Raw genomic sequence first — 23,203 nt, 5'->3', positions numbered from 1 at the left:
CCATCGTAGAAATATACTGGTTTGAAATGGGGTCCATCGTTTTCAAACACCCCGTATATAGTTTCATAGTTGTTGGAGTATAACAGAAGTGAATTATCAAGCCGCTTGAGACCCAAGTGGCTGCGTGTTCCTCTCTGTCTCTAATCTCGTCTTGCCCTGTCGTCGCTGGCGGCACGAGGATCAAGTCCGTTGTGTCAGTGACACACAGCAGTGGAACAATGACAGTCCCTTCTCCGTGCGTGTCAGTGTGTGTGTCAGTGTGTATGTCAGTGTGTGTGTCAGTGTGTGTGTGTGTGAGTGTGTGTGTGAGTGTGTGTGTCAGTGTGTGTGTCAGTGTGTGTGTGAGCGATAGTGTAGCGGTTAGCGCGCTGCGCTATGAACCTGGCGACCCGGGTTCGATTCCTGCTCACGGCCAACACCAGTGACGATTATCTGAACCGGTCCCGGGCCTCCCCTAGGTCGACTCAGCCTCAAATGAGTACCTGGTGCGGTGTGTAAACATTGCCACTAGGGAGACAAAGGCGGTCGGGCGTGGTGGTGGCCACCCACCCCCTCGTGTACCGTTCCGGCCTTCATAGGTGCTCGCTAACAGCACTTGCCCCTACAGTCTGTTAAGGCTATATGGGGGATATTTGTCTTATTTGTCAGTGTGCGTGTCAGTGTGCGTGTCAGTGTGCGTGTCAGTGTGCGTGTCTGTGTGTGTGTCAGTGTACGTGTCAGTGTACGTGTCAGTGTACGTGTCAGTGTACGTGTCAGTGTACGTGTCAGTGTGCGTGTCAGTGTGTGTGTCAGTGTGCGTGTCAGTGTGCGTGTCAGTGTGCGTGTCAGTGTGTGTGTCTGTGTGTGTGTCAGTGTGTGTCAGTGTGTGTGTCTGTGTGCGTGTTCTGTGGGGAGCGGTAGTGTAGCGGTTAGCGCGCTGCGCTATGAACCTGGCTACCCGGGTTCGATTCCCGCTCACGGCCAACACCAGTGACGATTATCTGAACCGGTCCCGGGCCTCCCCTAGGTCGACTCAGCCTCAAATGAGTACCTGGTGCGGTGTGTAAATATCGCCAGTAGGGTGACAAAGGCGGTCGGGCGTGGTGCTGGCCACCCACCCCCTCGTGTACCGTTCCGGCCTTCATAGGTGCTCGCTAACAGCACTTGCCCCTACAGTCTGTTAAGGCTATACGGGGGATCTTTGTCTTTGTTGTGTCAGTGTGCGTGTCAGTGTGCGTGTCAGTGTGCGTGTCAGTGTGCGTGTCAGTGTGCGTGTCAGTGTGCGTGTCAGTGTGCGTGTCAGTGTGCGTGTCAGTGTGCGTGTCAGTGTGCGTGTCAGTGTGCGTGTCAGTGTGCGTGTCAGTGTGCGTGTCAGTGTGCGTGTCAGTGTGCGTGTCAGTGTGCGTGTCAGTGTGCGTGTCAGTGTGCGTGTCAGTGTGCGTGTCAGTGTGCGTGTCAGTGTGCGTGTCAGTGTGCGTGTCAGTGTGCGTGTCAGTGTGCGTGTCAGTGTGCGTGTCAGTGTGCGTGTCAGTGTGCGTGTCAGTGTGCGTGTCAGTGTGCGTGTCAGTGTGCGTGTCAGTGTGCGTGTCAGTGCGGTGGTGTTGTGGTTTGCGCTACGAACCCGGCGGACCGGGTTCGATTCCCGCTGACGGCCAACACCGGTGACGATTATTATCTGAACCGCTCCCGGGCCTCCCCTGGGTCGGCTCAGCCTAAAACGATTAACCGGTGCGATGTGTAAACATCGCCACTCGGGAGACAAAGGCGGCCGGGCGTGGTTGCTGGCCACCCACCCCCTCGTGTGCCGTGCCGGCCTGCATAGGTGCTCACCCCCACAGTCTGTTCAAGGCTACACGGGGGATCTTTGTCTGTTGTGTGTGATTGTGAATTTGTCTCTGCGGGCCCCGCGCAACCTGGTGAAGGTTGTGCGGGGGAGCTTTGTCTCTGATGTCTACGGTGGGTCGGAGGTCACTGGCGAGGGGGGTCACAGGCGAGGGGGTCACTGGGGAGGGGGGTCACAGGCGAGGGGGGTCACAGGCGAGGGGGGGAGTGATGACATCCCCCACTACAGCAACCACTTCCAGGTGAGCTGAGAAGCCGAGCCATTCATTTAAATGGGAATGTGCCCCGTGGACATACAGCCCCCATTACCCCTACCCCCTTATCGCCCTACCCCCTTCCCTCACTACCCCCCACCCCCCATCACCTAACATCCCCACCCCCCATCACCTCACCCCCCCACCCCCCATCACCTAACCCCCCCCACCCCATCACCAAATATCCCACAAGGCGTCAGGTTCGGGATCGAAGTCTCGGCCGCCTGCTGCTCACCGGGGGAGGTAGCCAACATCCCCGCCGCAAGTGCAGTCCGCGCGTTCAACTTCTCTCGCACCGCACGTAGCCAAGCGGAGGTGCGGCGCGCTAACCATCGCGCCACCGCTCCTCGCATCAACAGTCCGGTGAGCAGCCAACTCGTGCCGACACCGCCCCGGTACACCGCCCCCCCCCACCCTCCCCCCCACCCCCCCACGGGGTCTCGCAGGAAACTCCTGGGCGTGTGAACGGAACACGCGCGGCACTCTGGACGCGGATGCAAGCTCCCCCACGTCTCCTACGCACACACCAGCACCCCCCCCCCATCATCATCATCTACCTCCCCCCTCAACCCTGCCCCCCCTCAACCCAGCCCCCCCCTTCAACCCAGCCCCCCCCCTTCAACCTAGCCCACCCCCCTCTTCAACCCAGCCCCCCCCTTCAACCTAGCCCCCCCTTCAACCTAGCCCCCCCCCTCAACCCAGCCCCCGTGGGTTCGATCCCGACCCTGACGCCTGCTGCTGTATATTTGGAGTTTGCGTGTCGCTCTCTCTCATCATCACGGTGACTAGGAGATGTTAACTACCTCGCCTGGAATGCAGGGGGTCGTGGGTTCGATCCCGACCGTGACGCCTGCTGCTGTATTTTTGGAGTTTGCGTGTCGCTCTCTCTCATCATCATCACGATGGCTGTGAGATGTTAACTACCTCGCCTGGTATGCAGGGGGTCGTGGGTTCGATCCCGACCCTGACGCCTGCTGCTGCTATATTTTTGGAGTTTGCGTGTCTCTCTCTCTCATCATCATCACGATGGCTGTGAGATGTTAACTACCTCGCCTGGTATGCAGGGGGCCGTGGGTTCGATCCCGACTCTGACGCCTGCTGCTGCTATATTTTTGGAGTTTGCGTGTCTCTCTCTCTCTCCCCGTGGTCGCGTGGATTTTTCCTCCGGCTGCAGTGAACTTCCACGTGATGAACCACTCCGTTGGGCTATCATTTGTGGCGAGGTCGCTTCTGCAAGTTCCAAAATAAGCAGCGGGCGTCAGGGTCGGGGGGATCGAACCCGCGCCCTCCTCTGTGCCAAGTGTGTGGTTCTGGCACCCGCGTTGGCTACAATAACGACACCGTGATCTCGTTATCACGCAATATTTTATTTACGATTTATTACCTCCCCCGGCTTTGCAGAATACACTTGAATTCGTTGTTTTTAAAAAAAAACATACATTCTAAACAACAAACGTTCTATAAATATAAACTTTGTTCTTCAAAAGCATTTATACATTTTACTTTGCATATATATCAAAAATACTGCTACGCATTGTTGTCGTCTTTGAACTATGTCGTATGAATGATCGTCCGCTGCTGTGCAAACGGACGATGAAAATAAATCAGTCGTAAGCCTTTGTCTCGTGCGTACGCAGCAGTAGCAGCAGCAGCAGCATCACCTGGCCCGGGCGATCGGCATTCAATCGAGACTCAACACATTGGCCCACAGAAACACCGCCCGTTGAGCGGAAGGTTCTGCAAACGGCCCGACTTCACGCGCCCGCGAAGGGTCGTCGCCCGAAACGTTGCCCCTTCCTTAAAGGGCGCCACGGCGGCTGTGAGATGTTAACTACCTCGCCTGGTCTACAGGAGGTCGTGGGTTCGATCCCGACCCTGACCCGTGCAACGCGTACGACGTTGCAAGGCGGCCTACGAACTTATCCGCCAATCTCAGGACGAACCATCGTGTGTCTAGGCCAGGGGTGGGGAACGTCCGGCCCGCGGGCCGTATGAGGCTCTCTGGCCCTGCCAAGGCAACCGCAGGCGGGACTCGAAATTCAATAAATCTAGGAGCAAACCTGGAAAAGCAGTTGCGAGTAGCAACATCATCAATACCAGCTAACATCATCAATACCAGCTAACATCATCATTACCAGCTAACATCGTCAATACCAGCTAACATCATCAACACCAGCTAACATCACCAATACCAGCTAACATCACCATTACCAGCTAACATCACCACACGTCTCGCCAAAGAGAAGCAGTTCCAGCCATCGCATTAGGGAGGCGAGTTAATTAAATGTTTGACCAAATATAACAAAGCTAATTTTTAAGTTGATCATTTTGTATGGCCCGCGAATGATGTTATAGATATCCAAATGGCCCTTGGCAGAAAAAAAAAGGTTCCCCACCCCTGGTCTAGGCGATCATCGACGCAGCGATGGACTCTCGCGATTAACACGGTTGGCTACGTACGGTGAACAAAAGAAGTTAAACACACGTACGTTTTACATACATTGTGAGCCCCCTGCAGACAGACAGTTATTTACTGTGGAATGTTCTAATCGCCACCACCACTACCATCATCACGGTGCCTGTACCAGGCCAGGTGCACTTTGAGGCCACGTGAAGTGTCGAAGGCTCGCTGCTGACAGGAGGTCACGGGACAGCCCCAGGTGCCATGGGTTGGCTGACTGAGATGACTGGCAGATGCACCACCAGCTGTACCCACCACCGTGTAAAGTTGCTGCATTTTAGCCGCCCGGCACTCCGCTCCTTGTTGTGAGCGTCGCTCCTCTCCCCTCTGTGGTTGCTGGAGGGCGACTGCCTCCAAATGCTCACAGAGGCCGATCTTGACACCGCTGGCACCAATAATCGGCAAGTCCACTCAGCTCCACATCCTCCCGTACTGCATCAGCTCCATCTCTTCTCCAGCCTGTGCCGTGTCCATTTAGGCCCCTCTGCAGTCAAACAGAAGCTGCTTGGGCATGCGGTGGCTGGGCATGCGGGCTACGTGACCCAGCTAACGCAGCCTTGCCTGCCGGAGGAGCTCACTGATGGGAATGTGTCTAGATCTCTCAAGGATTTGTGAGCTCCTCACACAATCCAGCCTGGTTAAACCCAGGATGGATCGTAGGCAAACCGGCCTTAATGTTTCTAACCGGCGCAGATGTTCCATTAGGGGGGTCCACGTTTCACAATCATCGAGAAGGGAGGGCATGAACATGGCTGAGAAGACCCGAAGCTTCGTGCCGAGCGACAGACTAGGTAGCTTCCACACAGCATCACGCAGCCGATGAAAAGATAATGCCGCCCGACTGATTCGGAGACCTCTGCTGTCAAACCGGAGCTGGTCATAAGCACACTGCCCAGGTATTGGAAACTCTCAACTCTCTCCACAACTGCCCCCTCACGAATGAGAAGCTGAGGGTGTGGAGTGTTTAGTGGCACAAAATACCCAGGCAGGTGCTTAGTTTTGGTGGGGCTGAAGGTGGCACACTCCAAGTAAGCAGCAATCACCAGATCATCAGCATACATAACATGGTTATCACCACCACTACAGCCAACACCAACACCATCACCCAAAGACAAGACAAAGATCCCCCGTGTAGCCTCAACAGACTGTTGGGGCAAGTGCTGTTAGCGAGCGCCTATGAAGGCCGGAACGGTACACGAGGGGGTGGGTGGCCAGCACCACGCCCGACCGCCTTTGTCTCTCCCCAGTGGCGATGTTTACACACCACAACAGGTACTCATTTGAGGCTGAGTCGACTTAGAGGAGGCCCAGGATCAGTTCAGATAAACGTCACTGGTGTTGGCCGTGAGCGGGAACCGGGTCGCTGGGTTCGTAGCGCAACGCGCTAACCGCCACCACCACCGCCATCGCCACCACCACCGCCACTACCACCACCGCCACCACCATCACCGCCGCCACCATCACCACCACCACCGCCGCCACCACCATCACCACCACCACCGCCATCACCACCACCACCGCCGCCACCACCACCACAATCACTACCACCGCCACCACCACCATCACCGCCGCCACCGCCACCATCACCACCGCCACCGCCACCACCATCACCACCACCGCCGCCACCACCACCACAATCACCACCACCGCCGCCACCGGCCGAAGAACCGTCGCGCTGCGAGCGGCTCGACTCTTCGCCGTCGCCGGCGGCTTAGGCGGAGGCGAGGTGCAGCGACGCGGGCCTGGGCCTGGGCCTTCCCTCGAACGCGCCGTCGGAACGCTCGCTCGTCGACCGGGGCCGCCCGAACCGCACGGACAGACGGTGCTTGCCGCCGCCACTGCCGCCACCGCCGCCAAAGCTGTCCCCGCTGCCGCCCCAGCCCGAGCGGTGGTTCTTCCGTCGCCGCAGCGGAGACATCGACGAGTTGGAGGAGGATGCGGGCTCGTCCGCCCCGTGGCGGCAGGCGAGCTGGAGGAGGGGGGGTCCCGCCTGGGGAGGACCGAAGGCTTCGGGGTGGCGCGCGCGGTCGAGGTCGCGGGCGCTGCAGCGCGGCGTCGGTACCTTTTTTGGGGGGGCGAGACGCGCGGCAGTTGGAGCTGGGGGGGGCTGTGTGGTGGTTTTTTCCGCGTGTGTGTGTGTTTGTTTTTTAAGTTTCAGGCGTTTTAACGTTTCGCCGCTCTGGGTGCCTGACGTGCCGCGAACGTTCGTTTCGCCGGTGCGGCGGCGTGACCGTAGACGAACTGGAGACGCGAGCCACGGGCGGGCGGCGGTGCGACGCAACCCGGACTCGTGGACCCGGCGTGGCGAGCCCGCTGGAGCCTTGCGCTCACAAACTCTCTCTCTGTCTCTGTCTCTCTCTGTCTCTCTCTCTGTCTCTCTGTCTCTCTCTCTGTCTGTCTCTCTCTCTGTCTCTCTCTCTGTCTCTCCCTCTCTCTGTCTCTCTCTCTGTCTCTGTCTCTCTCTGTCTCTCTCTCTGTCTCTCTGTCTCTCTCTCTGTCTGTCTCTCTCTCTGTCTCTCTCTCTGTCTCTCCCTCTCTCTGTCTCTCTCTCTGTCTCTCTCTGTCTCTCTCTCTGTCTCTCTGTCTCTCTCTCTGTCTGTCTCTCTCTCTGTCTCTCTCTCTGTCTCTCCCTCTCTCTGTCTCTCTCTCTGTCTCTCTCTCTCTGTCTCTCTCTGTCTCTGTCTCTCTCTCTCTGTCTCTCTCTCTCTCTGTCTCTCTCTCTCTGTCTCTCTCTCTGTCTCTCTCTCTCTGTCTCTCTCTCTCTGTCTCTCTCTCTCTCTGTCTCTCTCTCTCTCTGTCTCTTGTCTCTCTCTCTCTCTGTCTCACGTGTGTGTGCACGTTGGACTCCTTTCGCACCGCACGTAAACCAAGCGTGCTGATCTGAGGTGCGGGGGAATGCTATTTACAAAGGGGATAATGAACACGAGGATTAAAAGGGGCACTTAACGGGTCATCCGCCGTGCGAGTCAAGCATGGATTCCCTTTCTCCGTGTACGTATGCTGAACTTCTTTCGCACCGTACGCAGCCCCAAACCGTGCTCATCCGAGGTGCGGCGGGTGTGGGGGGAGGACATCAAACTAAGCCCCCTCTACTGCTTCGTCTACTGGCACCGCAAGCCCAGCGCGGACCGATGCTGCTTCACCAGGACATTGGCACCTCCAGGCCGTTGTGCCCAGCCGGGATACATCTGTAGAGGCGTTAACTACGCGCTGTTGCGTAACCTGCATTGCCACCAGGGCGGTGCAGCATTACCCCTGGGTACAACGGTTGGGGTCAGTCGAGGTGAAACGGATCGTAGCCAGGGGTTGGTACGAACCAATCAGACGGTTCCACGTGGGAATGTATGATTGGTTCTACCTGGCCACGAAGGGGTATAAGACGGGTGACCCAACGGACCTCGGGGAGTTCTCTCCCTGCACGAAGATAGAAGACTGGGCTGAAGCCTAGCTAGGACCCTGGACCAGCCTCCCAGCCCTTCTAAGGGCTAAGGCTCGGCATACCCAGTGGTCAGGACCCACCGGGCCAGCGGTGGGTCAGACAGCCTCCCCTAGGTCCTAGCCGGAGGACTAGGATAGCGGTAGACGTGTGAGTCCCGCCAAGTCCGGAGGTTGTACCTCCCTAGGGTATCGGGTGAGGGGACCGAATATCCCTCTGTGCGTGTTAAGCGTTGTATAAGGAAATAATACAATAAACAGAGTGTGCCTCCAAAAGAAGTCTGCTCGTCCTTACAACACTACACATCCATCAAAAATCCCGATGGAGGGAAGCGGTGGGGAGGAGGCGGTGGTGGGACGCGAGGTCGAGGGGGGGGGGTGGAGTGGGGTAGGGAGGGTGAGCCAACCTCGAGCACACGTGCTTTAACTTTGAGCTAACTGCGGTTGACCTTGAGATAACCTCCGTCAAACCTTGGGCTAATTTGCACTGCTATCTAGCTCACCTTGAGCTCACCTTGAGTTCACCCTTGAGCTCAACGCCTTGAGCTCACCTCGAGTTCACCCTTGAGCTCACCTTGAGTTCACCCTTGAGCTCACCTTGAGTTCACCCTTGGGCTCAACCCCTTGAGCTCACCTCGAGCTCACCTTGAGCTCACCTTGAGTTCACCCTTGGGCTCAACCCCTTGAGCTCACCTTGAGCTCACCTTGAGTTCACCCTTGGGCTCAACCCCTTGAGCTCACCTTGAGTTCACCCTTAAGCTCAACCCCTTGAGCTCACCTTGAGCTCACCTTGATCTCATCCTCGAGCTTAATCCCTTGAGCTCACCGTGACCTCACCCTGAGTTCAAACCCTTGACCTCACCCTTGACATCAAGCCTAGAATCTCACGTGGTGCCCTCCCCCCCCCACCCCACCCCCACCCCAGCGCCACCGCCCCTCGAACCGCGAGCCGCCCGGCGCACCTTGACGGTGTTGCCGAACTTGGAGTAGTCGACGGAGTAGCGGCCATCCTCCTCCGTGACGACGCTCTCGAAGCGGTGACCCCACAGGATCTCGTCGGCCAGGTAGGAGGTGCGCGCCTGCGTGGTGATGCCCGTCGTCTCCACGATGCCCTCCAGCACCACCACCACCTCGACGTCGGCGCCGGGCAGCTCGGCGGCCGCCAGCGAGTAGAGGGGGCTGCGCGCGTCCAGCGTGTGGCTAACGATGAGCGGCGACACCAGGAAGATGCTGTTGGCGCCCACGGGGTTGTCCATCTGGATGTCCACCTGGTGCATGGGGATCACTTCGCCCTCCGACGTCGTCGTCTTGCAGATTACCTGTGGGGAGGGAGGGGGGGAGGGGGAGGGGATGGGGGGGAGGGTTCACGTCGCCAGGGCCTCCTCTTCACTTGTCGCTCGCGTTACGATTTGGGTGACGTTGGCGCCGCCCCCTACACACACACACTGGCACCCCCCCCCCTGCCCCCCACATACACACACTGGCACCCCCCCTGCCCCCTACACACACACTGGCACCCCTCTGCCCCCCTGCCCCCTACACACACACTGGCACTCCCCCTGCCCCCCTACACACACACACTGGCACCCCCCCCCGCCCCTCACACACACACACTGGCACCCCCCCTGCCCCCTACACACACACTGGCACCCCTCTGCCCCCCTGCCCCCTACACACACACTGGCACCCCCCTACACACACACACACTGGCACCCCCCTGCCCCACTACACACACACACTGGCACCCCCCCCTGCCCCCTACACACACACACTGGCACTCCCTCTGCTCCCCTACACACACACACTGGCACCCCCCCTGCCCCCTACATGCACACACTGGCACCCCCCTGCCCCCCTACACACACACACTGGCACCCCCCCTGCCTCCCTACACACACACACTGGCACCCCCATGCCCCCTACACACACACTGGCACACCCCCCTGCCCCCCTGCCCACCTGCATGCGCACGCTGGCACTGATGATCATGCTCTTGCGCAGGTCGCCCACGCGCACCATGAAGCAGAGGCGCTTGTCACGCAGCGCCACCACGGCGTGCCGGCTGAAGATGAGCGTCTCGGCGCGCCGGTGCGCCTGGGCCGTCTTCATGAAGATGCAGCCCAGCATGACGGCGTTGGTGAGCAGGCCCACGATGTTCTGCATGATGAGCGCGCAGATGGCGCACGGGCACTGCTCCGTGATCATGCGGCCGCCGAAGCCGATGGTCACCTGCAGCGGCAGCGGCAGCAGCGTCAGCGGAGCGCCGTGCTGGTGGTGGTGTTGTTGGCGGTGGTGGTGCTGTTGGTGATGGTGCTGGTGGTGGTGGTGCTGGTGGTGTTGTTGGTGGTGGTGGTGGTGTTGGTGGTGGTGCTGGTGGTGTTGTTGGTGGTGGTGCTGGTGGCGTTGGTGGTGGTGGTGCTGGTGCTGGTGGTGGTGCTGGTGTTGTTGTTAGTGGTGTTGGTGGTGGTGCTGGTGGTGTTGTTGGTGGTGTTGTTGGTGGTGTTGTTCATAGGTGCTACTCGCTCAACAGCACTTACCCCAACAGTCTGCTAAGACTACATGGGGGATCTTTGTCTGGCTGTGAGCTGGCTGCCTGTCTGTACAGGGGTAGATTTGCCCCGAAGATTACGCGCCGCCGCAGGCAACCATCATTTAAATATTGGAGGGGGGGGGGGGGTGGCACGTGCCCCCCCAATGATCCGATCGAAATCCCTCATTTCGATCGGATCATTAGGGTTTATTAGTAATAAATGAGCATTTTGCGACCCCCACTGCACTGTGTAGCAGATTATTAAGTGCCAGGGACTCTACGAGATGATAGGACAATAGTCTGACTTCATAATTGGCAGTAGGTAACGGCAAAGCGGTTATAAGTGACTCAGAATTGTGCGCAGTTGCGTCTACAGGACACGACTTCCTTGAAGGCATCGACACCTCCAGCGAGCGCGGTGCCGATCACACCACGCGGTTCGAACTTGACACCTCACCATCGCCGCACACGCGTCGGATAAAAAGCAAGGGGCAACTCCTTACTTACTAACAACTCATTACTTACTAACAACTCATTACATACTAACAACTCCTTACTTATTACTAACAACTCCTTACTTATTACTAACAACTCCTTACTTATTACTAACAACTCCTTACTTATTACTAACAACTCCTTACTTATTACTAACAACTCCTTACTACTAACAAATCATTACTTACTAACAACCCCTTACTTATTACTAACAACTCATTACTTACTAACAACTCATTACTTACTAACAACTCCTTGCTTACTAACAACTCCTTACTTATTACGAACAACTCATTACTTACTAACAACTCCTTACTTGCAACGCCTTACTTATTAATAACAACTCATTACTTACTAACAACTCCTTACTTACTACTAACAACTCCTTACTTACTAACAACTCCTCTATCATGTGTCATTGCTGGAGGGGTTGCCCCCCCCCCCTCCCCGCCCGCTACCTGAAAATCCTGGCTCAGCAACATTGATTGAACGCATGCCCTCATGTGTCAGTGGTCACCCAGATCTGACACAGCCTAAAGCAGGCTGTGTCAGCCTGGTGAATTCGATGAGACATTGCCGGCTGTTGTAGGCTTTGTTGGGCTGCGATGTATCCCACAAAGAAACCTGTAAAGTCTTCTTTGGTTCCATTGGAAACCTCATTTGCCAGTAACAAAATATGATAATTGTTTTTTTTACCCTTTTATCTGGCAACAAAACTGACACCTTTTTGCATACATGATCAGAGTTGTTTTTTGTTTGCGTTCCGACCGCAGGTATTGTGGTCAATGTAAACATGACTCCTTGTTAAAAAAAGGTGTCAGTTTTGTTGCCAGATAAAAGGGTAAGAAACCAATTATCTTCCTTGGTTCTTTCGGTAAAGTCACGTAGAATGAGAATAAAATAATAAAATCAAATAAGACAATAAAATTCTCACGACGTTTCGGCCACAACACAAGTAGCCTTCTTCAGGTGAAGGAACAGAACTGTCGGGATGACAGAGCTTCAATGAACGCTGCTAAGATTCGTTGCGTCTTTTAAGCTGGGTGAGAGAAGTGAGGCACCTTGACAAAGGTGTTTATTGTATTATTTTAGTTTATTATTATTTTATTGTTATTTTATTCTCATTCTACGTGACTTTACCGAAAGAACCAAAGAAGATGAATCCTTGCAGTCACGAAAGCTTTAAATCGAAAATTAAACCAGTAAAGCCTATGCAGGGGACCTTTGTCCTTGGTGATGCTGCCAACTCGCGACAAATGTTCACGGGCCACCCTGCACCAAGAAATTAAAACAACTCATGCCACGCGGTGAGCAGATGAACGTTTGTTGAACCTCTTTCGCGCCGTACGTAGCCAACCGTGCTAATCGGAGGTGCGGAGGAAGGACAGCAAACACTACAACACACACAAAAAGCAGTTTTATAGAATTGAGTTTTCAATCGAAATGATTTAAAAGATAGAGCCAAGAGAGCACCGCCACCACCACCGCCTCCGCCACCGTCATCACCGCCGTCATCACCACCACCACTTCCATCACCACCACCGCCACCGCCGCCACCACCACCACTTCCATCACTGCCACCACCACCGCCATCACCACCACCACTTCCACCACCGCCACCACCACTTCCATCACCGCCACCACCACCACCAGCACCACCGCCACCGTCATCACTGCCGTCATCACCACCACCACTTCCATCACCGCCACCACCACCACCGCCGCCCACTGCCATCACCGTCGCCGCCGCCACTACCGCCACCACCGCCACTACCGCCACCGTCACCGCCGCCGCCGCCGCCACTACCGCCACTCGCCTGAACCTCGATGGAGAAGAGGAAGGCGGAGGTGAAGGAGCGCACGTCGGTGACGCACGGCGTGGGGCTGCCCGCGAGGTCTCCGTGCGCGAACGCGATGAGCCACCACAGCATGGCGAAGAGGAACCACGTGGTGAGGAAGGCCATGTTGAAGACGATGAGCGTGTTGGGCCAGCGCAGGTCCACCAGCGTGGTGAAGACGTCCTGCAGGAAGCGCCCTTGCTCGCGGATGTTCTTGTGCGCCACGTTGCAAGCGCCGCTCTGGGGGTGGCGGTGGGGGGTGGGGGGGTGGGGGGGGGTGACCGCGTCGAACGGCCATCGTCGGGGTGCGCGGAACGTCGTACACGGAACGTGTTACACAGAACGCGTTACACGGAACGCGTTACACGGAACGTCTTACACGGAACGCGTTACACGGAACGCGTTACACGGAACGTGTTACACAGAACGCGTTACACAGAATGTCTTACACAGAGAGACTTATACAGAGAGACTTACACAGAATGTCTTACACAGAACGCGTTACACAGAACGCGTTACACAGAACGCGTTACACAGAACGCGTTACACAGAATGTCTTACACAGGACGTGTTACACAGAACGTGTTACACAGAACGTGTTACACAGAACGCGTTACACAGAACGCGTTACACAGAACGCCTTACACAGGACGTGTTACACAGAACGCGTTACACAGAACGCGTTACACAGAACGCGTTACACAGACCTGGCGCGGTGCAACCCCTCCGAGGCGGAACGGGCGACCGTGCCCAGCGCTCATCGTCGGGCGTGCTCTATCCGCAGCTGCATGAGGATGTCTCCCCCCCACCACCCCCCCCCCCCCACTACCCCCCCACAACCCCACTACCCCCCCCACAACCACCGCCATCGTCTCTCGCGATTGCCGCGAGCCAGTGGGCCGCGTCCAGGTCACGACGACGCCCTCGCCGTGAAAATCTAAAAAAATTCTCCCGAGTGAGAACTCTCTCCACCTTTCTCTTCATCGCATCTCGCTTACATCCACCGCTTGACGTCGATTCGTCGCGCAGCGGCCTCGCCTCTTGCTCTGCTCGGTCATCCCCTGTGGCTCCGTGACCCCCCCTATCCCCCTTCGTGCGCTTCGCCTGCTGGGATGGGGATGGTCGCGCTGGTCGTATTTTAGTCGCGCGTTTGGGGGATTTTGCATTACCCTCGCTTGTGCTTTGCGCTCCTGTCGTGATTTGTGTTTGTTTTGCACCGCGTCTGTCGTTGTGACGTGGCTTCAGAGCTCGTCGCAATTCCCCCTGCAGGATGAGTAAATATTCTGATTCCGTAACCGCTTCCCCCCTTCAGCTGTGATGGCGCGCTGACAAGAAATGCCGGCTGATTCGACCGGCGGTCGAAGCTTCACACGAACGGATTTAACGCCGGACGCCATCACCCGCGGCCGCCTTCCCTTATGAAGGAATTAATTTAGCGGATGAGCGAAGCGTGCATCTCCTCCACGAGGGTATGGACGACTCAATGAATGAATGAATGAACGGTCGACCTCCTCTGGAAGGGAACGAATGAGTTCGCGGAATATCTTCGATACGAATGAATGACTGATGCACCTTCCCTAAAGTGTATTGAGTGAATGTCCGAACCAACAACCTTCTCTATTAGGGAATTAATAAAAATCAGCATCTTTATCCCGGAGAAATCCAAACTCAGTTCATGACATGTCTTCATTAGGAACGAATGATTCACGCACCTTCCCTTCAAGGGATTGAGTGAATTAATTAACATGTCCAGGGACTCCTCTACTTACGAACGGGTGAGGTTCCTAGAGGTACTGTTCGTAAGTCGATTTGTACATAAGTCCATTCGTTCGTAAGTCGATTCGTTCGTAAGTCCATTCATTCGTAAGTAGATTCGTTCGTAAGTCGATTAGTTCGTAAGTCCATTCGTTCGTAAGTCCAACTTTACTCCCGTCGATTCCAAACACCTTGTACGGCGTTCTACACTAAACACGGGGAATGGCTTTAAAAGTTGTATAATCTCCTGCAGATGTAGATGCCACTGGTTCTTCATCTGCACGTTCTTACGAATCTCGGTCCGAACAGGCAACTGGACATACAGGACAGGGTTTGTTCGTTCTAGATTTGAAGCTTTCGTGACTGCAGGAATCCATACTCTTTGGTTCTTTCGGTAAAGTCACGTGGGTGGAAAAATAAAATAAAACAAATCACGACGTTTCGATCGCAACACAAGCGGTCCTCATCAGGTGGGACAACCACAGCAAGAAACAACTGCTGAGGAAGGCGAAAGAACCAAAGAGTAAGGTTTGTTCGTGTCTCCGAAACTTCGTAGGTCGAATGTTCGTAAGTAGAGCAGTGACCTGCACCTTCCCTGTAAGGGAACGAGTGAACCGAGTATCGCCCCATGCGAATGATCGACTCGCTCGCCTTTTCTCTGCGGCGACAGATCCGAGCGAATGAACGAGAGTGAACGAGCGAGTGAGCGAGCGATGGAGCAGGGCACCTTCTCAATAAAGCGGGCACGCCGTGGCCGCGTGCTGTAGCGTGGCAGGCGTGCATACTCCTCCGCCAGCCTCGCCAAGAGGAACTCCTCCGGGATGATGCTCTCCCGCGCCAGCATCGTTCCTGCGGTTGCACCACCACCATCATCATCGTCGTCATCACCACTACAGCCATCATCACCACCATCATCGTCATCAACGTCATCATCACCACCACCAACATCATCGTCATTACCACTACAGCCATCATCACCACCATCATCGTCATCACCGTCATCATCACCACTACCACTACAGCCATCATCACCACCACCAACATCATCGTCATTACCACTACAGCCATCATCACCACCACCTTTGTCATCAACGTCATCATCACCACTACCACTACAGCCATCATCATCACCACCACCACCATCATCATCATTACCACTACAGCCATCATCACCACCATCTTTGTCATCAACGTTATCATCACCACTACCACTACAGCCATCATCATCACCACCACCAACATCATCGTCATTACCACTACAGCCATCATCACCACCATCTTTGTCATCAACGTCATTATCACCACTACCACTATAGCCATCATCACCACCACCATCGTCATCACCACTATAGCCATCATCACCACCATCATCACCACCACCACCATCATCACCACTACCACTACAGCCATCATCATTACCACCATCGTCATCACCACTACAGCCATCATCACCACCATTATCGTCATCAACGTCATCATCACCACTACCACTACAGCCATCATCATCACCACCACCAACATCATCGTCATCACCACTACAGCCATCATCACCACCATCTTTGTCATCAACGTCATTATCACCACTATCACTACAGCCATCATCACCATGACCATCATCATCGTCATCACCACTACAGCCATCATCACCACCATCATCGTCATCAACGTCATCATCACCACTACCAATACAGCCATCATCACCACCACCACCAACATCATCATCATCACCACCACCATCGTCATCACCACTACAGCCATCATCACCACCACCACCATCATCACCACTGCAGCCATCATCACCACCACCATCGTCATCACCACTACAGCCATCATCACCACCATCATCGTCATCAACGTCATCATCACCACTATCACTACAGCCATCATTACAACCACCAACACCATCGTCATCACCACTACAGCCATCATCACCACCATCATCACACCACCAGCACCACCACCAACAACACCACTAACAACAACACCACCAGCACCACCACCAACAACACCGCTAACAACACCATCATCACCACCACCATCGTCATCACCACTACAGCCATCATCACCACCATCATCGTCATCACCGTCATCTTCACCACTACCACTACAGCCATCATCACCTCTACCACTACAGCCATCATCATCATCATCACCACTACCACCATCATCGTCTTCACCACTACAACCATCATCACCACTACAGCCATAATCACCACAGCCATCATCATCACCACCACCACCATCATCGTCATCACTACAGCCATAACCACCACCACTACAGCCATCATCACCACCATCATAGTCATCACCACTACAGCCATCTCCACCACCACTACAGCCATCACCTTCATCATCCCCACCGGCGCCGTCATCACCATCACCACCACCATGAACACCATCATCATCACCACTACCACCATCATCATCACCACTATCATCCCCACCAGCGCTGTCATAACTATTATCACCATCATCACCATTAGCCCCATCACTACCACCATGACCACCACCATCATCACCATCACCATTAGCCCCATCACTATCACCATGACCATCACCACCACCATCATCATCACCATCAGCTCCACCACGGGTCCCCCGGGGTTAGGCATCAGGTCTGCATTAGCCACACACCCCTGTGGCAAAACATGCAAACGAAAGTGTGGTGAACGCAAAGTCGCTGCACTGCAAAAGCGACCTGTTTGGTGTTCCAATATCTCAACGCCTTCTCAGTTGTATTGCCAGGAAAAGCGGTACAACCCCATTGTTATGTTTCCGTCATTTTTTTGTACAGTACTGGCAACAATAACAACAACAATGTCCCACAGCAATAAACATTCTTATTATTGGTTCCTTCGGTAAAGTCACGGAGAAGGGAAATAATAAAATAATAAAATAATAAAACATAATAAAATAAAATTCTCAAGGACGTTTCGGCCACAACGCAAGCAGCCGTCCTCAGGTGAAGAAACAGTGCCGTCGGAAAGACAGCGTCCTAATGAACACTGCTAAGCTTGGCAGTGAACACTGCTAAGCTTGGCTTGACAGTGAACACTGCTAAGCTTAGCAGTGTTCATTAGGACGCTCTGTTCTTCACCTGAGGACGGCTGCTTGCGTTGTGGCCGAAACGTCCTTGAGAATTTTATTTTATTCTGTTTTATTTTGTATTATTTTATTATTTCCCTTCTACGTGACTTTACCGCAAGAACCAAGAATATGAATCCCTGCAGTCGCGAAAGCTTTCAATCGAAATCATTCTGATTCTCTGAAGAAAAATGCCACCCCTCCGCGTCTGTGGCCGTTCGTCGGCGTCGGCATCTCGCTGTCTCCTCCCCTCTCTAGCCCCGCTCTGTACCAGCGTGCACGGCACCCTCCTCGTGTTCACCTTCTGAAGCGCTCGCTCGTCACCGTGACGTACGCGATGACCACCACCACCACAACCACCACCACAACCACCACAACCACCACCACAACCACCACCACAACCACCACCACAACCACCACAACCACCACCACAACCACCACCACGTGGCTTTTCTTTCGTGTTGTGCGCGGCGCATTTAGCGCCACCACAGCGCGTGGATTTATAGCGTTTGCTTGTGTTGCTGGTGACTTTGTTTATTTGTGTTGCTGGTGACTTTGTGTATTTGTGTTGCTGGTGACTTTGTGTATTTGTGTTGCTGGTGACTTTGTGTATTTGTGTTGCTGGTGACTTTGTGTATTTGTGTTGCTGGTGACTTTGTTTATTTGTGTTGCTGGTGACTTTGTGTATTTGTGTTGCTGGTGACTTTGTGTATTTGTGTTGCTGGTGACTTTGTAAGTTTCATATCGGAGTCGCCTCCGGCGCTGTTGCTGCTGGCGGCAATAAAAGTTGTTTAAATTCAACAAGTCTCTCTCTCTCCCCTGTTTCTCCTATCTCTTCTCTTCTCTCTATCTCTCTCCCCCCTCTCTCTCTCTCCCTACTCGCTCTCTCTCCCCTCTCTCCTCTCTCTCCCCTCTCTCTCTACTCTGCACTCGCGCGAACCGTTCGGTACCCAAGGGGTGTCGGCGGCGTTCCATCGGCGGACAAAAATAGTCGTCCCGTCGCGCAATTCACTCGGGAGCGAGCGGCGGTCCGCACGGCAACGGTAGTTTTTTTTTGGCAACGTTTGTCCTCACCCCCCCCCCCCCAGAAGATTTAAACGACGCTCAGAAACGTGTGAGAAGCGTGCTCGCTCTATTGTGCATTTTGCAACAACAACAAAGAGACCCATCGGCATTGCCTTTAGAATTTAATTGCGTTTAAGAGGACGCCACGGTGGCTGGGGAGATGTTAACTCCCTCGCCCGGTATACAGGAGGTCGTAGGTCGAATCCCAACCATGACGCCTGCTGCTGTGTATTTGGAGTTGGCATGTCTCTCTCTCTCTCATCATCATCACGGTGGCTCGGGAGATGATAACTACCTCGCCTGGTATACAGGAGGTCGTGGGTTCGATCGCGACCCTGACGCCTGCTGTTGTATATTTGGAGTTTGCGTGTCTCTCTCTCTCTCATCATCATCATGATGGCTAGGAGATGTTAACTCCCTCGCCCGGTATACAGGGAGGTCGTGGGCTCGATCCCGATCCTGACGCCTGCTGCTGTTGTATATTTGGGAGTTTGCGATGTCTCTCTCGTTTTCCCTCCCCGTGGTCGCGTGGATTTTTCTCCGGGTTTCCCCTCCACATTTATAATAAACATCACGCGTTTAGAGTATTTGGCTGCTATGAATTTCGACGTGATGATGATCATGAGCCACTTCCGTTGAGCTATCGTTTGTGATGGCCAGGTCGCTTCTGAAAAGAGTTATGTAGCAGCTCAGTGGGGCCTTACCTGGTAAAAACTAGAAAAAAATGTTTATAGTTTAGTTTAAAATATTGCAGTGGAATCGACTTTGCCAGATGCCCTCCCCCCCCCCCAAAAAATGACAGGCGGCAGGCACGAACCCCCAGATAACTTAACATCAATTTTGTTGCTGCCTTTTACAACGCGAGTCTCTGTACAAATACGGGACGCGTCTGTGTTTAATGTTCACGTTGGTGCCCCTCGCGAGATTTTCCACGGCGAAGAGATGAACGTATTCTGGTGTTTGTAATCTGTATTTACCGAATGTATATGTATGTAAGACTGGCTTTGCGTGTGTGTGTGTGTGTGGGGAGCGGTAGTGTAGTGGTTAGCGCTACGTTGCGCTACGAACCTGGCGACCCGGGTTTGATTCACGCTCACGGGTCCTGCGCCTCCCCTAGGTCGACTCAGCCTCAAACGAGTACCCGGTGCGGTGTGTAAGCATCGTCACTGGGGAGACAAAGGTGGCCGGGCGTGGTGTTGTCCACCCACCCCCTCGTGTGCCCGTGCCGGCCTTCATAGGTGCTGCTCGCTAGCAGCACTTGCCCCAACAGTCTGTTATTACAGGCTACACGGGGGATCTTTATAGGGGGTACAGCTGGTGGTGCATCTTCCAGCCATCTCAGTGAGCCAACCCATGTCACTTGCGAGGTCTGTCCCGTGACCACCTGTCACGTGGTAGCCTCAAAGTGCACGTGGCCTGGCACAGGCGCCGTGGTGACGTCACAGTAATTTAGTGGCGAACGGCAGGGCTATTTGTGTTGGTATGGAGTGCTGTGTTAAAGTGAATACTGTGTCAACGCACTGAGATGTATTAAACGCCAAACTTGGTGATGTTTGTTTAACACGTAGGCTATCGCGACCAGTATTATTCGTAATATAAAGGCTTTTTGTTTAGATCGCCATCTCACCCAAAAGCCTTTAATTGTTAATTGGTGATGTTTTATAGGGTCTCTCGCCCGTCAACGACCACGCGAGATCTTGAATTGCTAAGCGGGCCCAGGTCTGGATAGTGTTTGCGAGTTTCAATATTTGGCGATGATGCTGCTGCTCCGTCATGCAGGTATTTTTTTTTGCGGGGGGTAGGGGGGGGAGTGGTTAGGTCGCGTAAATATAATGATGTGCCGTTAAACCCGCCACCACCCGACACGGCCAATTGCCAAGGTTGTGTCACGTAAACAGAACGTGGCCCAATTCGTTAGGGGCCATGCATTTAGTAGGTACGCAAAAATCTGTCAAAACCTGACCCCCCCCCCTCCACCTGCGTACGTACGCCTGACGTACCCCCCCCCCCCCCCCCACCGAATCCTATAGAACGGCCGATATTTAATCCACGCAGGAACGATCAAGGATTAATAATATTAACGTGTTTCAGCAAACAGATCGTCCACCGCCGCACTATCTAACTCATTTGAAGGCCAGTGTAGACAAATTATTATCGAGGCTTCACCAACCCCCCCCCCCCTCCTCCCCCCGTTTCCTATGCGCCCATTGTTAGTAGACCCCCCATACGCAAGCGTACACATTTGGGTGACCCCCCCCCCCATCCCCCCTCCATGCCTACGTACTGAATGGATGCCCCCCTACGAGTACAGCACCACCGCTGTGTGGGGAGAGTATACCCACAGCATTTACAATTATGAGTACGGCGTCTCGCCAGAGAAGTACAAGCGGCACCATCAGGCGCGTACTCAAACAGAGCGGTGGATGTGATGGCGTGGCTTGTGACGACACGTTGCTGCTGCTGCTGCGTTAGCAGTGGTGAAGGACGCAACAACATAATCTGACTTTACCGAAAGAGCTAACAATATATATTCTTGGTTCTTTCGGTAAAATCACGTTGATAGAAAATAAAAAAAATACAATTAAAATTCTCTCCGCCTGATGAAGACCGCTTGTGTTGCGATCGAAAAGCCGTGGTTCTTTTATTTTTCTATTTTTCTCTCTACGTGACTTCACCGAAAGAACCAAGAATATGAATTCTTGCAGTCGCGTAGAGTTTTAAGTCAAACTTTTTTGTTTGCAACAACATACTCGTAAACAACATGTGTGTTTGAAATATGCGAACCGTGCTGCGTAGACAACGTTTCAGTGAAAACGGCCGCCTCATCGCGGCGCATTGAGGAGGCCAGAGAGGGTGATGTGAAGAAGGCACGTCGCTCGAAACGTCGCCTATCGCATTACTTTTCCGTTTCACGGCGCATTTGTGGAGTTTTTTTTGGTTTGCACTGCGCTATGATTGACGATTATCGTGTAAAGATGAACTTCTTTCGCACCGTACCGTAGCCAACCGCGCTACTCAGAGGTCCGGTGGAAGGACAACAAACTAAAGACAAAAATCAGTCGTAAAGAAATGAGTTTGTCAATCTAGACGATTATTTAAAAGCGAATAGCTCCCAGTGGGCCTCCTAACATCGGAAGGGAGAGCGTTCCAGACGTCCGCAGAAGCGCATCTGAAAGCGCCGCGCGATGATGATGACGATGATGACTATGGTGATGATGACGATGACGACGATAATGGTGATGACGATATGGTGATGATGATGACGATGATGATGCGGTGACCACCGCCGTCTTTTTTCGATGGCTGAGCCCAAAAGCCGCCGCCGTTGCTGCTGCGAGGGTAATGATGACGATGGTGATGATGGTGGCAGGAGGTCACGGGCAGACCCAGGTGCCACGAGTCGACTGACTGAGATGACTGAGACGACTGAGACGACTGGCTGATGCAGCAAGAACCAGCAGCAGCGCGACACACACACAAACTCACTTACACACAGACTCACACACAGACTCACACACACAAACACACACAGACTCACACACACACAGACTCACACACAGACTCACACACACAAACACACACAGACTCACACACACACAGACTCACACACACAGACTCACACACACAAACACACACAGACTCACACACACACAGACTCACACACACACAACACACACACACAGACTCACACACACAGACTCACACACACATACACAGACTCACACACACAGACTCACTCACACACAGACTCACTCACACACAGACTCACACACACACAGACTCACACACACAGACTCACACACATACACAGACTCACACACACACATACACAGACTCACACACACAAACTCACTCACACACAGACTCACACACACACAGACTCAAACACACACACACAAACACACACTCACTCACACACAGACTCACACACACACAGACTCACTCACACACAGACTCACTCACACACAGACTCACACACACACAGACTCGCACACACAGACTCACACACACACATACACAGACTCACATACACAGACTCACACACACACAGACTCACACACACAGACTCACACACACACAAACACCACACAGACTCACACACACAGACTCACTCACACACACACACAGACTCACACACACACAAACACACACACACACTACTAAAGACGCCCACACAGACAAAGGTCACCCGCGTAGCCTGCGAGCGGCTTGTCGCGAAAAGCTCACCGTCACTTCTCGAGACGCGCGCTCGATCCCCGTTCACCGCATCCTCGGAGTCGGGGGAGGAACGACGACTCGAGCGGAGACTCCGCTACTCCCGGCGACTCTCCGCGGTCCTTGCGAGCGGCACTCCCCCCCCCCACCCTCTGGCTCCCCCACCTCGCCCCCTCCCCTCTGGCTCCCCCACCTCCCCTCCCCCCACCGACACTGACCCCGTCAAGGGGACCCGCGGAGTCCCGAGCGG

At 54.2% G+C, this 23,203-nt stretch overlaps 1 protein-coding gene across 1 annotated transcript; it reads right to left on the bottom strand.

Annotated features, from left to right (window-relative positions):
- Positions 1–6,130: 6,130 nt before the first annotated feature.
- On the bottom strand, positions 6,131–23,111 carry LOC116944443 (ATP-sensitive inward rectifier potassium channel 11-like). The gene is made up of 6 exons (XM_032958060.2): positions 22,966–23,111; positions 15,317–15,438; positions 12,814–13,074; positions 9,931–10,200; positions 8,934–9,290; positions 6,131–6,598 (listed from the first exon to the last, which is right to left on the bottom strand). The coding sequence occupies exons 2-6, from the start codon at positions 15,431–15,433 to the stop codon at positions 6,248–6,250; spliced, it is 1,356 nt and encodes a 451-aa protein (XP_032813951.2). The 5' UTR covers positions 15,434–15,438; positions 22,966–23,111; the 3' UTR covers positions 6,131–6,247.
- Between the last annotated feature and the right edge of the window lie 92 nt (positions 23,112–23,203).

Source organism: Petromyzon marinus, chromosome 21, assembly GCF_048934315.1.
Source record: "Petromyzon marinus isolate PM22_M1 ecotype Great Lakes invasive population chromosome 21, UKy_Petmar_22M1.pri1.0, whole genome shotgun sequence".
Lineage (NCBI taxonomy): Eukaryota > Metazoa > Chordata > Hyperoartia > Petromyzontiformes > Petromyzontidae > Petromyzon > Petromyzon marinus.
Note: the sequence above shows the minus strand (reverse complement) of the source record. Positions and strands in the feature narration are given on the sequence as shown.